This window comes from Parambassis ranga, chromosome 2 (assembly GCF_900634625.1).
Source record: "Parambassis ranga chromosome 2, fParRan2.1, whole genome shotgun sequence".
NCBI classification, from domain to species: domain Eukaryota; kingdom Metazoa; phylum Chordata; class Actinopteri; family Ambassidae; genus Parambassis; species Parambassis ranga.
Window position 1 is genome coordinate 9806194 of NC_041023.1, and position 16720 is coordinate 9822913.

Consider the following 16720-nt stretch of genomic DNA (forward strand, 5'->3'; position numbering starts at 1 on the left):
CACTGTTAGTTCAACTAGTCAAATCTATTCTTTATGATGCTGCAGTTTGTCCTTGATCCCTCTTCCAAATCCTCATGTCCCACCAGTGCTTGTTCAGCAGTAATGAGGTTATATCTGATTCTGACCTGCCTCTATCCAATCACAGTTCATCGTAAATGTATCACTGTGGCATAGCTACACACTGAAAAACATACAGTGAAATTTGATCCCTTACCTTGTTTCTGGAAATGCACCCTCTCTACTGCCCACCTTCCAGAGGTAAAGATAGAAACGTGTGGAGGGGAAGAGAGAGAGAGGACTGTTGCTCACTTTAGGGGGAAGAGAGAGATAGAGAGAGAGTGAGAGAGGGAGAGAGAGAGACAATACTACAACCAAAAAGTTGCCCCCCTCAGTTTTTTGTCGATGAAAGCAAAATCCTTTGCTGCCATCAGTTTCCCTCTGTGTGATGCCCTTCAATGAGACGCTGCAGGGGCCACAGTGCATGTGACCTCTGTATATTGGTGTGTGTGTGTGTGTTTGTCGGTGTGTTTGTCGGTGTGTGTGTGTGTCTGCGTGGGGCCTTAGAGAAGGGGTGGTGGTCCATGTTTCATTTTTTCGGGGGGTTTTGTTTGTTTGTAAATGGTGTGCTCTAGAACTGTGGATATGCATAGGCATGCAGGACTGTCTGTGTCAATGCAACATGCTGAAACACACACTTTTCTTTCAGCGCTGCCCCACCGTGACGGCAGGGAGGGACACATATAGAGGCAGCACTCTATAGAGTCAATGTCTCTTTATGGCGGCTATAGGACTGTCTCAATTAATCTAATCTCTTTTTTTTATTATTATTCATGAGCGATAACTTACAGTGTTTAAACCTTACAGGCCCAAAAATAACTCACACATGTTTGCAAACTGGACACACTAAACACACAAAGAGATTTAAATTCTCACTTTCTTTCCAGCACGCTATGATTTATCAATAAATTAAATCTTACCGCACAAAAATATGAGCCAATTTATACATTTAGCATCCAGAACTTCAAGTCAGTGACTACAATAGTAAACTAATATTATGAGTTATTTGTTAGATGCTCTATTATTATATATTTGGCTTCACTGAGAGCTCATTTTCTTATTTTTTCTGCTGGCAGCTAAATGTGTAATAATACTGAACTGACCAGTCATGCTGTCATTGTCTGCAGATAAGATGATATTATATCTCATATTACTGTCTTAGAGGCCTGTTGAGAGGACAGTCAAATGAAATGAAATGAAATGACTGTCATGGTGGATGTAGGGATGAAAAAAACACACAGACTGAAAGAATGTGTCATTTTCTTTCAATGTGTGGAGGAGAATAAGTGATTTAAATCAGAGATTGCAAACCCAATATTAAACAAAAAAAAGTATTTATACCGCTCAATACAACAATAAAATGTTTAATATTGTCATTAAGCAGTCTGATTAAAAGTGTTTAAAATAAAGTCCCTGAGTGAGTTAGATACTCATTGTTTAATAGTCATAGCAGTTAAGGCACATTTTTATTTGTTTATTTTGTATTATTTTTATTATTATTAAGTTGATTAATCCTACTGTCGACAGTGATCGATTTTTCTGTTTTTCTGTGTTTTAAAATAGAAAGGAAAAATTTAGCAATAAATATTTGTTAAAGTGTAAATAGTTTTTGCACTGCTTCGCTTTTTTGCTGTCACGATTTAGTGTTTTTCATTTAAGAAATCTCATCTAATAGATGATTTTGAGTTTTATCAGAGTATTGACAGTAGTTATACGTGAGATGAGCAGTCAGGCACAGGAACTCCTGAGAATCGTTCTGGAAAGACGGTTGACCTCTTATGACCCGGAAGCTGACGCCAGACCTGAGCTGTTCCATCGGCGGAGTAAAGATGGCTGACCAAGGCGCCGCAGATCCTGGTAACAACAACAATAATAAACCTGAAGCCTCAGAGGGAACTATTATTAAGGTCACAGTGAAAACCCCTAAAGACAAAGAAGAAATCGCCATCGCGGAAGATGCCTCTGTTACTCAGGTTGGTGGATTTCACAGGCGGGTGCTGGCTGGTGCGGTTCATCGCCGTGCTCTAACGTCATGCCCCTGCCCACAACTTCAGCTAGGAAGCTAACTCGTTAGCTCCGTTAGCATTTGTCGTCACTGTTACCGGCTAACTGAGAGTGTGTGTAATTAAAGCGTTTGTATGTAATGAACGTATTACTGCTTAGGTTCACGCTTTATGGGCAATATTACCGTTATTGGCGTCTAACGGAGACATATGACCACGCTAATATTTGAAGTTGCTAACCGGCTAGCCAGCTAACGTTTAGCTAGTTAGCAGCATGCTAGCAGAGCAAATCCCACACCAGCTAGCTATGTAGCCAAACAAGTGTCAGCTGACGGGTACGCTCCTACTGTGCCTTTTTAAATAAGCCGTAATGGTCCAAAAGTGGTTGTGGAATAGGTTATATGTTGTGTGGGTTTCGTTACTCATTTTATTTCAACAGCTTAACAACGGTAAAGCTTACATTCAGTCTAGAACATTCTCAGTGCTGCCACCGAGTCATTCTGCTCATCTTGGGAATATATAGTATTCTCAGTGCAGCTGTTGGCTTGGCGACGTGTTATAGTGAAACCATAACGCAATCCATGTAACCAGAATGAAATCGGGGTTCAAGGAGGATTTGTGTCACTTTGGTGTTTCCTTAAGTAGCCATTTTAAATGTTGTATCTTTATGGTTGACTAGACGTGTGCCCCCCTCCTTGAGACTTGGCTTTTAAATCGGATCTGCGTAATGATGGTATTTGGAGTTCTTGGGAGATGAAAGGCCCTGGGGATGACATTGTATACCTTGACAACTGACGTGACTGGCTGTTTGTTGTTTGTACTTTACGTTGATAAGTCTAGAATATTGCATACATGTATTTAAAGTCACACCACTACATCAATACTTTATTGATTCCCCCTGGGGATCAATAAAGTATCTATCTGTCTAGAGCAACTTAAATATCAGTAAATAAAATGAGGTTAATTGGTAAAATACTGAAAGCAAAACTGTAAGCATTGACAACAAAGAAAAGTTACTGAGTCGGGAAAGTCCCAGACAAACTTGCATGACATTACTTTTTGTTTTATCAACTCAATGAAAATCTACTTATAGTCTTCTATATTGTTTGTAGCCAAAGACAAGCCCAATATTGCTCTACAAATTCTTACATTTTCATAAAAGATATATTTTTGTTGCTTTGCCTTAATGTTCAGTTATTAAAAAAATATGCTAGTTGACGTATTTCAGATCAGAATCAGAAATACTTTATTGATCCCAGGGGGAAATTGCTTTTGATTGGCCAACATCAAAATTGCTATTATGCATTATATAATAAAAGAGTAATGGTAGTTTACCAGATTTAAATTACGGGACCACTGCTAATAGGATAAGGACTTTCTTGGAAAGCATAAAGGTTGCAGCAAAACAGAAGCCAATTAGAGCAGCACTACTGAGTGTTAACACTCTAATTCCCTATATCCTTTATTAGTCATTTCCTCTTTCTGTCTTTTTTCTTTTTGTTCTTAATTATTCTGTCCATGTTTTGTCTCATTGGTCTTTTTTGCTGTTTTTATAGTTTAAAGAAGAAATCTCAAGGCGGTTCAAAGCCAAACAGGACCAGTTGGTTCTGATTTTTGCAGGGAAGATCTTGAAGGATGGAGACAGCCTCAGCCAGCATGGCATCAAAGATGGCCTGACAGTTCACCTAGTCATAAAGACAGCACACAAGTAAGGCAACAATATTACACAAAGCATGAGGGTTTAATATTAGCTCTTTAAGAAGGATTTATCCGTTTTGAAGTATAATCCTGATGTGCAGTTCAGTGAGTCTGGATTTATGGCTGCAGTTATGTTTAACTATGTCTAACTTCATTATGTCCACACATGCAGTCACCTTTTACTACATTTTTCATATGACCTCAATCATCATTGTAGGGCAGGAGATGGTGGTAGCACTTCAGCCTCAAGCTCATCCTCCACTCAAGCAGGCAGTACCGCCACCTCTAGTTCAGGCGCCAACCCCTCCTCTACAACAGGATCTACCGGCTCAGCCCCACCACCCACACAGACACCCAACATACTGAGTGAGTCCAGCTGTGGGTATATGTTTACATCCAACCACATTTCCTGGTGAGATTTACTATGTGTCTAACCGTAACTGTACTCCCCCTCAGCTGGTTTCGGTGACCTGGCTGGTCTGGCTGGACTAGGCATGGGCTCAGCTAATTTCATGGAGCTGCAGCAACAGATGCAGAGGCAGCTCATGTCCAATCCTGAGATGCTCTCTCAGATTATGGAGAACCCGCTGGTGCAGAACATGATGTCAAACCCAGACCTGATGAGACAGATGATCATGGCTAATCCTCAAATGCAGCAGTTGATGGAACGCAACCCTGAGATTTCCCACATGCTCAACAACCCTGAGCTCATGAGACAGGTTAAAGAAACTGAGAATTCCCACATTACGTTGCTGTTGCTTTCTTGAGTTTGACTGGCTCAATTTAAAACATCTCCTCTTTTTATCACATCTCTTAGACCATGGAGCTAGCAAGGAACCCAGCCATGATGCAGGAAATGATGAGGAACCAGGACCGAGCTCTGAGCAACTTGGAGAGCATCCCAGGAGGTTATAATGCCTTGCGACGGATGTACACAGACATCCAGGAACCGATGTTCAGCGCTGCCAGAGAACAGGTAGCTGTGAGAAATGTTTACTGATCAAATATTTGTTTATGTTCTCTGTGTTAGTCCTTATTTCACCTTGTTCAGTAACATTTGTTGTGGCTTATATTTGCCAGGGTTACATAATTAACTATACTTTGAGTTTCTAAATGTGCCTAAACTCTTTCCCTGTAGTTCGGTAGCAACCCGTTCTCAGCTCTAGGTGGGAACTCTGAGTCTGGTGCACAGCCATCAAGGACAGAGAACCGGGAGCCCCTGCCCAATCCATGGGGGCCACCGAACACTTCTAATGCATCTGAGAGTGGGGGCACCACCACAGGAAGCAGTACCACCACAGGTGGCACCAACCCTAGTGTGTCCAACCCTCTGGGAATCAATCCTGGCAGTCTGGGAAATGGTAAGGCAATGGTAGTGTTAACTTGTCACTTTGTCATATGTCTGAGTTAAATCGATAAATGCATTTCTTTTTGTGTGTGTTGAAGGTATGTTTAACAGCCCGGGCATGCAGAGTCTAATGCAGCAGATATCGGAAAACCCTCAGCTGATGCAGAACATGCTGTCTGCTCCCTACATGCGCAGCATGATGCAGTCACTGGCTCAGCACCCAGAGTTGGCCTCACAGGTAAGAAGTGTGTCACGCACACACAGACACACATTTACACATGCATAACACAACCACACAGCAAAACCTTTGCCCTTGAGCATGTTGTTCAGAACAAATAAATTTAACTCATCAGTTGTAATATATTATCATTATCAATATCTGGATTGTATTAGGCCAGAGATTTGCAGGTAAGGTTGTAAGAAAGAGTAAACGACTCTCTGACTATCTCTGACTTAACAAACAAGGAGACAGAATTATAAAACCAAAACCTGAAAGCTGTGGATCCAGATAATTTATTTTTGTGCAGTATTTGCTTAAATTCTTTAATAAAGTGCTAAAGCATCTTCAGCACACTGTAGTGAGTTAGCAGTACAGCCTTGTGTGAAATGACAAATTACCCTGACTGTTTGTTCTTTCTCTCTCCATCAGGTGTTGATGAATAATCCTCTGTTTGCTGGAAACCCACAGCTGCAGGATCAGTTCAGAGCTCAGCTGCCTGTCTTTCTGCAGCAGGTAACACACATTCTTATTTAGTCTAATATAATTGGATGATTTCTCTAAAAGAAAACATAAAACAGTATTATGGTGATTGGTTCAAGTAAAAGGCAGTTTGTAGGCATAACAAACTGATTACTGCTAACATCTTTCAAACTTGTGCCTTACAAGTTATATTTAGCAGTGCAAGTTTGTTGACATATTTTGTAGGACAAGACACTTGATAGATTAGATTTAATTGTGCTTGTGTTTGAGTGTTATTTTGCTACTTTTTCTGTTGGGTTGCAGATGCAGAACCCAGAGGCCCTGTCAGTGATGACAAATCCTCGGGCCATGCAAGCTCTAATGCAGATCCAACAGGGCCTTCAGACTCTGCAGACAGAAGCACCAGGCCTCATGCCTAGGTTTGCCTACACTGAAAGATAAATGTACATGCATTGCCTACACTATGGAACTATATTTTTGAACTCTTCTTCTTTTGGCACAGTTTGATGACAGGTGGAGTACCTGGCATACCCACAGGCGGGGGCATTCCCACGGAAAACCCTGCCTCCTCACCCAGCAGTGCAGGAACAAACGCTGCCCAGCAGCAGCTGATGCAACAGATGCTCCAGATGTTTGCTGGAGGAGGTGGAGGAGGAAGTGCAACGGTACACTCCTAGACATATGCACAGGAATCGCACCCTTAACATATTCATGATGTTTCTTTTTTGAAAGTTTCATTCATTTCCTCCCCGTAGACCCAGACCCCAGAGGTTCGGTTCCAGTCCCAGCTGGACCAGCTGAATGCTATGGGCTTCATCAACCGGGAGGCCAACCTGCAGGCCCTTATTGCTACTGGAGGAGACATCAACGCCGCTATTGAAAGACTGCTGGGCTCACAGCCCTCGTAAAGACATACAGTACATACTGACACACAGACACGTGCATACATACCTAACTCATAAACGCACCCAGCATCTACCGAGAACCAAGAGAAATTAAAGTGTGTTGTCCCAAACTTTACAGAAAAAAAGACTTGGGCAGGATCTGTAAGACCCTCATTCTGCATCTGTTTTTAGATCATTCCTTAGTCCCCCATACGTTCACTTTCAGCATCATCCAGCCAGATCACTGTCACAGAGTGCTGAACCACTCTCACCTCAAAGGGTGTTCTGGTGCAAAGAAAAGGAGCAAAAACCTCCTGAAAAGGGATTCCCAACCATTTTCTTCATCGTTTTCTTCACATAAAATTGGGGTCAAGTGTTGCAGGCAAATATTTACATGATAGATTTAACTCATGTGATGTGCAGTTGGCTTTGTTTCACACTTAGCCTCTGCTGTGAAGCAGTGTGTTAGTATTTATCTAGCAAGTTGATACAGGAAGATTCTCTGGTAATCCTGAACGTGAACAGGAAGATGTCTTGTCCATACAGAGGTTCAGCCACACTCTTATTTCACATTTTCCCCGCTCATGAGATTTTACATAAATGGCTGTTTTTGCCCAACAGCTTTCACTATTTATTGCAAATGCTTAACAAGATGACGCCCTCCACACTTCCCTAAAGTTGTAATTTGTCATTCCAGATGAAAGTGCCCAGTCACGGGTGTACAGTGTCTTTTCCTCAAGAGGCACCATTTATGTGCCTGCTGTCCTCCACTGCCCTATAAAGAGCATTGTCTGCAAATTACAGCCTCACTTGGCGAGATAATTAGAACATTCTCCAGTAAATTTCACTTTTAAACTATAATCAAATATCACTTTGCAGTGTCTCTGAAGCAGAGGACGCTGTTATAATGAATATGAATGAAACAAACAAGCTTTCCTTTCATTTTGATCTGATTCATTTTATTTTATTTTTCTTTTTTTGAGGTGCAGTTAGTACCTAGAATTGATGATTTGTCTCATAAAATAAGTGTAAAATTAAGTAAGCAAAAAAAACAAACAATGGAAAGGCTTTACAAACAATTCTGGTATGGTGCCACCATACATTTCTCAAATCATGTTCTAGGTTGTCTTATTATATTGTTTTCCTTTTGAAAATCTCAGCATTGTAGTTGTGGTAACCTTGGCAACTGCTTCTATAGCTTTGCTTTGTCTGTTGACCTCAGCTGAAAAAGAAAATCCATCTCCCAATTGAACATGTTGGAACTAACTTTTAACAGTACTGTACTAAAAAAAAAAATAAAACATGGTCAAAAACGGTCCATGGCCCTGTCAGTTGATTACAGTCTCAGTTAGAGGGCACATTTCGCTTGTGTTCAGAAATGAAATGCCATCAATTACTCTGAGTTCATGTAAAATTGTTTGTATAACTATGTCTGCTGCCAGAAGGGGGAGACAAAACATCTGCAATACAGTTTATAACTAAAACATGGCTATCTGATAGATTTCATGAAAAAGGGTCCAAAATAACAGAATAATATTTAGTTATAGATTGTATTTACAGTGTATCTCAGTCTTGATCATTTGTTAGTTGACTATATAGTTTCTATATTTTTAACATGTTCAAAAACACAATATATTTGAGTATATATGTGAGTATATGAGTTCTCATTAAGATGCATTTGCTCCTTGAAATTGTTTCTGTCTGCATTTAAATGTAGTTTCTGGGAAGCAAATTGAAAATAATATAATTATGGATCTGTAACGTAAAACAAAGGTAAATATAGAAGGCATGTTCTTTTTTACAATTAAAGCTTGTACTGTGCAGTTTACAGCTGTCCTCCATAAATACATCTAGAATAAAACATGTAAAGTAGATCATAAAGTCAAAGCAAGTTCTCTACCTACAAGCCTTTAAACTTCAGACAGGCGTTGAAATGGCGACATGTTCAGGCGCACAGATCCACCTGTTAGGTGAGGTCTGTTGTCATACAAATGATCTGAATCACAAAAAAGGGCGGAGTCCGTTTCTGATGCCTACCTTCAAGTGGTTCTACCTGTTCCACCTGCTCTCCTCTTCCCCCTCCTCCCAGTCCTCCTTCGGGTGTCAGCTGATGATCAGGACTCCTGCCTTCCTGCTTTCCTGTGTTCAATCAGGAGCTGCCTCTATCCACACATAGAGAAGGAAGCCGCTCAAACCGTTCACTTTTTCTTCTCCATTTTCACCTTTACTCCTTCTCTCTCCCCACCCGAGGAGTAAGGCAGGGTTTGGTGTTGTTGTTTTTTTTATTTTCTGTTGGGAACTTGTGTTCAAAGTGGCTTCAGGATATTTAGAGAAAACAAGAACCCGCCGCCACTGAATGCAGCATGGGGTCGGATGATTCGTATAATTTTGTCTTTAAAGGTGAGTCATGTTTGCTTAAGCTGTGATTGTGTAGTAAATTTCAGTGCGTTCTTGTCGGCGTGTTGTCAGGTGCAGCTCTGGGTGCGTTGCTGCTTCCAACATAGAGAAGGGAAGCAGGAAAAGGAGGAAGTGATTGCTTTCTATCCCGTTTTACTGTTAATAAACCATTTGACCTTTGACCTGTTAAAGAAACGTGATCATATAATTCCTGCTTCACTAAGAGACTGTTACAGTATTTGTTTGTGTCCTTATTTTCCTTATTAAAACAAACTGCCTGTGATTTTCCATTCCATTCATGCCAGAGTAGAGTCAGCCACCGGTTAGATGAGGGTGACAGAAAGTCTGCACGTGTTAGATAAAGGTTATCTGATTTAGTACAGAAAGCCACAGTTTCGGCCAAATAGCAATAATCTTTAATGTGTCCTAATTTCTCATTTGGTAAGTAGATAAAAGTGTCACTAACTATCTTTTGATTCATATTTTTCAGTGGTTTTGATAGGAGAGTCTGGTGTTGGGAAAAGCAACCTGCTGTCTCGCTTCACCAAGAATGAATTCATTCACGACAGCCGAACCACCATCGGTGTAGAGTTCAGCACGCGGACTGTTCAGCTGGAAAACTTCACCATCAAAGCACAAATATGGGACACAGCAGGGCTGGAGCGCTACAGGGCTATCACCTCAGCGTGGGTACACACACACACACACCCGCATGCTGTATGTACATATATCAACATGAGTAATAGGCACATCATGGAGAGGTGTGTATTGATGCCACAAATAGGTGCCATTTTAGTCACATTGATATCACCTCTTTCACTCACAGCAGGTATTTTAATTACAGCTTAAGGGTACAATTAGTATGTTTGTCATAAAGACTAAAATTGTCAAGAGACTGTGGCGTTGGCTGTAGGTAGCATGCTAATCAGCTGAAACCATGTCTGTACCATCATGTAGTTCTTCTTCTCTGGTGTTGGTAGACACAAAAACTGTAACTGTAACTGAAACAGCAATTCCTCCCCATGTCCCACTCCTCATTGCATCTTTATTGTGTTACAAGTAGTACGGTACCTTTGAATTCAGCTCTATGTTTGGTCTTCATCACCTGGTGGACGCAGGTATTACAGGGGAGCAGTTGGAGCTCTGCTTGTCTATGACATTAGCAAACACCTGACCTATGAGAGCGCAGAGAGGTGGCTCAAAGAGCTGTATGACCACGCAGACCCTCACATGGTGGTGATGTTAGTGGGAAACAAGAGAGACCTGGAGACCCTCAGGACCGTACCCACAGAAGAGGCCAAAGACTTCGCAGGTTAGTAATAAACACATATTTCCACTGATCTCTGTGAAATGTGAATAACATCTGTGCCACGCTTCCTCTCCACGGCAACAATCCAGAGAAGAGAGGTCTTATGTTTATGGAGACGTCAGCGTTGGACTCCACCAATGTTGAAGCTGCTTTTAATGAAGTTCTTACAGGTACTACTGTTCAGACAGAATGTCCAGAACTACACTTCCTTGGCTGGACCTGTATAACCTTGTTTGTGTCCATTTTCTTCAGCGATCCATAAAAAGGTATCTAGCAGAGAGGTGACCCGTGGCTCCATCAGTGCTGTGACTTTGTCCAGCCCCATCGGACCATCCAGTGAGGCTCAGAAGGAGCGCAAAGGCTGCTGCAAGAGCTCCTAACAGACTGATGCCCCAGTAGAGATGTGTTGAAGCAAACATCATGCGTGACATGACATAGTTTGCAGAGTGAGGTACCTGCCTGATACTTGAGTAGTTCAAAGCTCTGGAAATATAAAAGATGTATATAACTCAAAAATAATGATCACGTTTTGCAAAGCAAATCAATACTTCTTTTGGTGGCTGATTGATTTTTTCCCCTTGATGTTTTTAGAGACAGATGTTGTTTGCTTTTATAAAAGAATACACAATGATAAACTGAAATAAATTATTTATTCAGTAATGTTGTTTGTATGTAATTATAATACATGGCATTACTGGGCCATTATTTTGGGCTTCTATTCTGTTTTGTGTAATTGATTATGTGGTCCATCGTTACCTCAGTGTGTGACAGCTTAAATGTCACTTGAATATGTCATATATGCAGTACAAGAAGGTCATGTATATATGCATTTTTATTGAATTCACTGTGCTATTAAATGGTATGTGTGGGGCTTTATGGCAGGCTAGAGGGCGCTGTGACTAGCGCCGCACCCGAGTGCATTTAAGGGGAAGTCAGGAGAGAGATAGGAAGCCGGAAGTAGAGAGAGAGAAGTGTGGCAGGTGATGTGTGTTGGCGCCAGGGTGTAGGATAGAGTGAATTGTGTAAAGGTTGTAATGTGTGTGAAGGAGCTCCGGACCGATCGAGTGCTGGAGAAAAGAGACTAGACAGTAAAGCAAGAAACGAGGAATACCAATCCCGGGAACGCCGCACGAGACCCGCACTTGGCCTCCTCGGACAATGAAGTGAAGCAGTTGCCACGTTGGCGCAGTGGATAAGTCGGGCGCTACCACGCGGTGGGCCCGAGTTCGAATCCTTCTATCGCCGACATTGATAACTAGGGTGAGATTTTTCCATGTTTGATTCGTTTTTGGAACTATTTAAGCGATCGCTTATTTTTGTGTATATTTTTGGGTTTTTCTTCATTTGGATTAATCGTTTGGGATTTTTGAGCCAGTGGACTATTGGATTAAGGACTGAGCCTCAGAAAAAGACTGAGTGTATTCGCTTTGTATGTACAAAATATTATGGACAAATGTATGCCGGGTTTGTGGTGGTGGTGATTTCAGTTGGTTGAATACATTTTCTTAAAAGAATTCCCCTGGTTTATGTTCCTTTCAACTAACAGTTAACTTTAGGAGGTCATTCAAAGAACCCGTGTTTAGTAACGTCAGCTAATTCACCTAGCAGATTGTTACAGATGGTGGCCCGTACGGGGAATGATATTGCAGTGTTTTTTTGCATTATTGTATTGATTGTTGACTTGTTTATTGAAGGCTGGTTTTGGGGTGTTCTCGATAAGGATTGTTTAGAGACGTAGAGTAGGTAGCACAAATGTACTGCACAGGTTTTACTGCAAAACAATTGGTTAGTCAGTGAAGCGTACACACACAAAAAAAAAAAAAAAAAACATGGATGATCTGAGAGGTGCCTCACTGGATGAGCTGGAGGAATACCCTGAGAATGAAACTTTTGAGCCGGGCACACGGGCTTCTACACCTACGTCAGGGCCTGGGCATAGTGATCAGCACCATGAAGAAAGGGGAGACACCTGGGTCACTAGGCGGAATCCTGTTGGTGAAATAACTTCCCTACTTAGTTCGTTATGGCTTGCAGACGCGGATGAAAGTGACCAGAGCATTGGTGGAGAGGAGGGTAGCACATCTTACCTCAACTTTCCGGCTCTCACATCCATTACCACTGATTTAGGGTCAGTCGTGGAGAGACTGAATACCCTTGAGAGCGATTTCAGGGATTCCCTTAATAGTGCATTAAATCGAGAGGCCAGCATAAGGAACTATGTGGACCGCAGCATTGGGATGATGGAGGAAAACATGATCTCCACCTTTAAACAGTTTGAAGAAAAATTAGTGGAGTGCCTACAGAGACGGGATGATAAATGGAAAGCAGAATTTGAACGGCTGAAGCGCGCCAGCCTGGTTGCTGTCCATAGGCCCGTGTCACATGCTGAGGCGACTGTCCATCTACCTCCTAGTCGCTCCGCTCTTGCTCCAATTGGACCTAGAGCTCCATTAGCACACACAACAGCTGCCAGTACATTCACCCAAACATCTGATCCTCTTAACATCGAGGGAATAAGTCCACGCAGAGTAGCTCCACTTCAGTTGTCCAGCCTGGCCACTCCTGAGATGAAGGCGAGTACTACCAGTGCAGTTCAGGATAGCCAGCCCACTCCCACTCCAGGGAGTGCTCAGTTTCCACCTCCAGGTACTGGAGGTCTGGCTCAGCCGGGCACCCAGCCCTTTACACTCCGCTCCAGTGTATCTAGTCCAGGGGATGTTTCGTACAACCAGCCAGCTACCAGACCATCTGTGGTTTATTCCAAGCCTGCCATTCAGATGGAGTTTCCTTCTTTTAGTGGGTCAAGTGAGGTATCCGATGTTTTAAATTTTCTAGACCGCTGTGAGATTTTTTTTGCAGTGCGTCCGTTGATGGATGCGGAGCTGATCGGGGCACTGTCCAACAATCTCAAAGGTCCAGCGCACAGTTGGTGGATGGTGGCAAGAAACAGCATTCACAACTGGCCAGAATTTAAGGACGCCTTTAAGGCCGCTTTCCTTCCCCCTGACTACCTCACAGAAGTGGAGGAGAAATTGAGGGATATGGTGCAGCTACCTGGACAGTGTCTGAGGGATTTTGCTTACGACTACCGCGCTCTTTGTCTACGTTGGAAGCCAGACATCTCTGAGTCCGAGTTGGTGCGGAAAATCCTGAACAATTGCAACCCTCGGATAGCAGGATGCCTCAGGGGCACAGTTACCAATGTGGAGCAGCTGGTTCAGATTGGTACCTTGGTTGAGAAGGACTGCACCTCATCTAAGGAATACTGGGGCAAGGTGGACCAACAGAAGGCCAAGGAAAGGACCTCGAAGAAGGACAAGGGCCCGTCTAAAGAGCCCAGGAAGCCTGCTGATGTGGTGACTGTGGTCCAGCAGGGACAGAAATCTCCCGTGCTGCTCCTATATGTTCCAATAGAGGTGAGGGGCAAACAATGTCGTGCTGTTTTTGATACAGGCTGCACTTACTCACTGATGCGGCATAGTCTTTGGCTGGAGATAGCTCGGAAAGGGGAACGACTGCTGCCAGCTGACGACCAGAACTTCGTCCTGGCAGATGGGAAAAAGTATGGAGCTGCGGGGAAAACACAAATATTGTATGCCTGGCATGGGGGGATATGGTCTATGGAGACCCACATCATGTCTGACCAACACCTCGCAATCCCCATCATCTTAGGTCTGGACTTTCTCATCAAGACCTCAGCCATCATAAATATGAGAGACCAGACCTATGGCGTGAAGGGCCCTAGAGGTTATACCTTTTATCCTTTTCTGTCCCTACCCCATGAAGATACCATAGGTCGGGGTCGGGAAGTGGGCTCTAACGCCGGTCTGTATGTGGCTATTCCGTCTTCCAGCTCTGTAATTCCTTTTCCTTTGTTGGAGACAGCCCCTCCCTTTCCAGAATACCCTCCAGAAGTCAGGGAACTGTTTCAGACCTGGCCAACGGTGTGTTCTGGGACATTAGGTAAGACGACTGTCGAGGAGCACAAGATCTTCACCACAGACAATATGCCTGTTCGATGCAAAGCATACCGAGTGTCCCCGCTCAGACGTCAGATCATTACTGAACATGTGGAACAGATGCTCAAGGATGGCATTATTGAGCCATCACAGTCTGCTTGGGGAGCACCGGTTGTGTTAGTCAAGAAACCAGATGGATCTCTTCGTTTTTGTGTGGATTTTCGCCAACTAAATGCCAAAACTCTCCCCGATGCCTACCCAATGCCTATGATACACGAGCTGCTGGAGTCTATGCATGGTGCTGCCGTTTTCTCCACACTGGATATGAAGTCAGGATATTGGCAGGTCGCCATGGATGAAGACAGTAAGGCCAAGACGGCCGTCATTACCCCCATAGGCCTGTACCAGTTCCGTTCCATGCCTTTTGGGTTGAAAAATGCAGGGGCAACGTTTCAGCGTCTCATGGAGAAGGTGTTGGGAGAGCTTAGGGGGAAGATCTGTTATGTGTACATTGATGATGTCATTGTCTTTTCTCCCACCCCTCAGCAACATCTCGAGGATCTGCATGCTGTCATGGACAAGCTCCATCGGGCAGGGTTAACACTTAACCTGAAAAAGTGTTCCTTTTTCCAACGTGAGCTGAAATTCTTGGGTCATGTGGTATCGGACAAGGGGGTGCAGGTGGACCCAGAGAAGACTCTCGCTGTGACATCATATCCTACACCTACCAACATCAAAACTCTGCAGCAATTTTTAGGTCTTGTGGGATGGTATCACAAATTCATTGATCATTTTGCAGACATGGCTGCTCCCCTGAACCGCCTGAAAAGAAACAATGTGGCGTGGGCCTGGACCGAGGAGTGTGAGAAGAGCTTCAATCAGCTGAAGAAGGCGCTGGTGGAGGCACCAGTTCTTATGCAACCAGACCCATCTCAGCCTTTTGAAGTTCATACAGACGCCAGTGATGTGGGCTTGGGGGCAGTGTTGGTGCAGAGGACTGATGATGGAGAGAAGGTGATTGCTTACGCCTCCAGGGGGATACGTGGAGCTGAGTGCAATTATTCCACCTCTGAAAAGGAGTGCCTAGCAGTTGTGTGGGCGATTGAGAAGTGGAGGCATTACCTAGAGGGGGCAGAGTTTACGGTGTACACCGACCATGCTGCCCTGATGTGGGCCTTTAACTGTCCAAAAACGTCCTCCCGTTTGACTCGTTGGATCCTGCGTCTCCAGCAGTTTCAGTTCAAGGTTCAGTACCGAAAAGGTCTTCATAACATTGTTCCTGATGCCTTGTCCAGAGGTTTTACTCATCCCAACACTAATGCAGCCTATGTCACGTTGAATACCTCGACAGGGTCTGCTGATTTGCCCTCTTCACTGGCTGAAATAAGGGAGGCCCAAGAAGAGGATCTAGATGTGGCAGACCTGGTAAAAAAGGCTGACACCAATGATAGGACAGACCGTATTGGGGTTACCATGTTGCAGGGACTCCTGTACAGACGATCTCCCGTGAAGGGAGGGGGAGACAAATACCAGCTGGTCGTTCCCAAATGTCTTGTCCCTGTTTTCCTGGCATACTTCCACGACCATCCTCTTAGTGGACATTTGGGTAGGATGAAAACTCTTCTAAGGGTCCTTGAAGTTGCCTGGTGGCCGTCTGTCCGCAAGGATGTTTGGAGCCACGTCAAGTGCTGTACCACCTGTCAAGTCTACAAAGCCGAAACCCAGAAACCAGCGGGCTTCATGCAACCTACAGCCATAGAGGATCCTTGGGAGAAGCTGGGGATGGATCTGATGGGGCCTTTTCCTCGCAGCAAAAGGGGTAACACCTACCTACTCGTCCTTGTGGATTATTTCACTAAATGGGTGGAGATGTTCCCCTTGAAGGAAGCCAAAGCGCACCGCATTGGCACCATCTTAAAAGAGGAAATCTTCACCCGCTATGGTGTTCCCCGGGAGCTGGTCTCGGACCGCGGGCCACAGTTCACTGGCCATGAGCTGGCCAACCTCTGCAAAGCTTGGGGGGTGACACAGAAATTCACCACCAGTTATCACCCCCAGGCTAACCTCACTGAACGGTCAAACCGCTCCATCAAGACCATGATCGCCTCGTATGTGGGGAACCACCATCGGAATTGGGACCAGTGGATCAGAGAGTTTCGCTTCGCCCTCAACGCTGCCTACCATGAGACCACGGGCAAAACCCCCGCAGAGCTAGCGCTCGGAAGGTCCCTGAAGGGCCCACTGGAGAGACTCATCAGTTCACCACCCACTCCACACCAACCCTCATACTCACTCCTGGAAAGACAAAAACAAATGATGACACAGGTCAAGAGGAGAATGGAGACGTGTCAGTCCAGACAAGCCA

The 16720-nt window shown here is 43.9% G+C and overlaps 2 protein-coding genes across 3 annotated transcripts; both read left to right on the forward strand.

The window, feature by feature from the left end:
* The first annotated feature begins 1838 nt into the window (after positions 1–1838).
* ubqln4 (ubiquilin 4) lies at positions 1839–8006 on the forward strand. Of its 2 annotated transcripts, none has more exons than XM_028400123.1 (11): positions 1839–2030; positions 3617–3768; positions 3976–4136; positions 4215–4477; positions 4576–4734; positions 4897–5119; positions 5205–5344; positions 5756–5839; positions 6110–6225; positions 6309–6471; positions 6562–8006. In XM_028400123.1, exons 1-11 carry the CDS (start codon positions 1887–1889, stop codon positions 6712–6714), a joined length of 1758 nt encoding a protein of 585 aa, XP_028255924.1. In that variant the 5' UTR covers positions 1839–1886; the 3' UTR covers positions 6715–8006. The 2 variants fall into 2 exon arrangements, with proteins under 2 accessions (XP_028255924.1, XP_028255925.1); XM_028400124.1 differs by having other exon boundaries at positions 3976–4124.
* Positions 8007–8800: 794 nt separating this feature from the next.
* On the forward strand, positions 8801–11053 carry LOC114453588 (ras-related protein Rab-25-like). Its single transcript, XM_028433542.1, has 5 exons — positions 8801–9090; positions 9578–9773; positions 10206–10399; positions 10486–10566; positions 10649–11053. Exons 1-5 carry the CDS (start codon positions 9054–9056, stop codon positions 10774–10776), a joined length of 636 nt encoding a protein of 211 aa, XP_028289343.1. The 5' UTR covers positions 8801–9053; the 3' UTR covers positions 10777–11053.
* The last annotated feature ends 5667 nt before the right edge of the window (positions 11054–16720 follow it).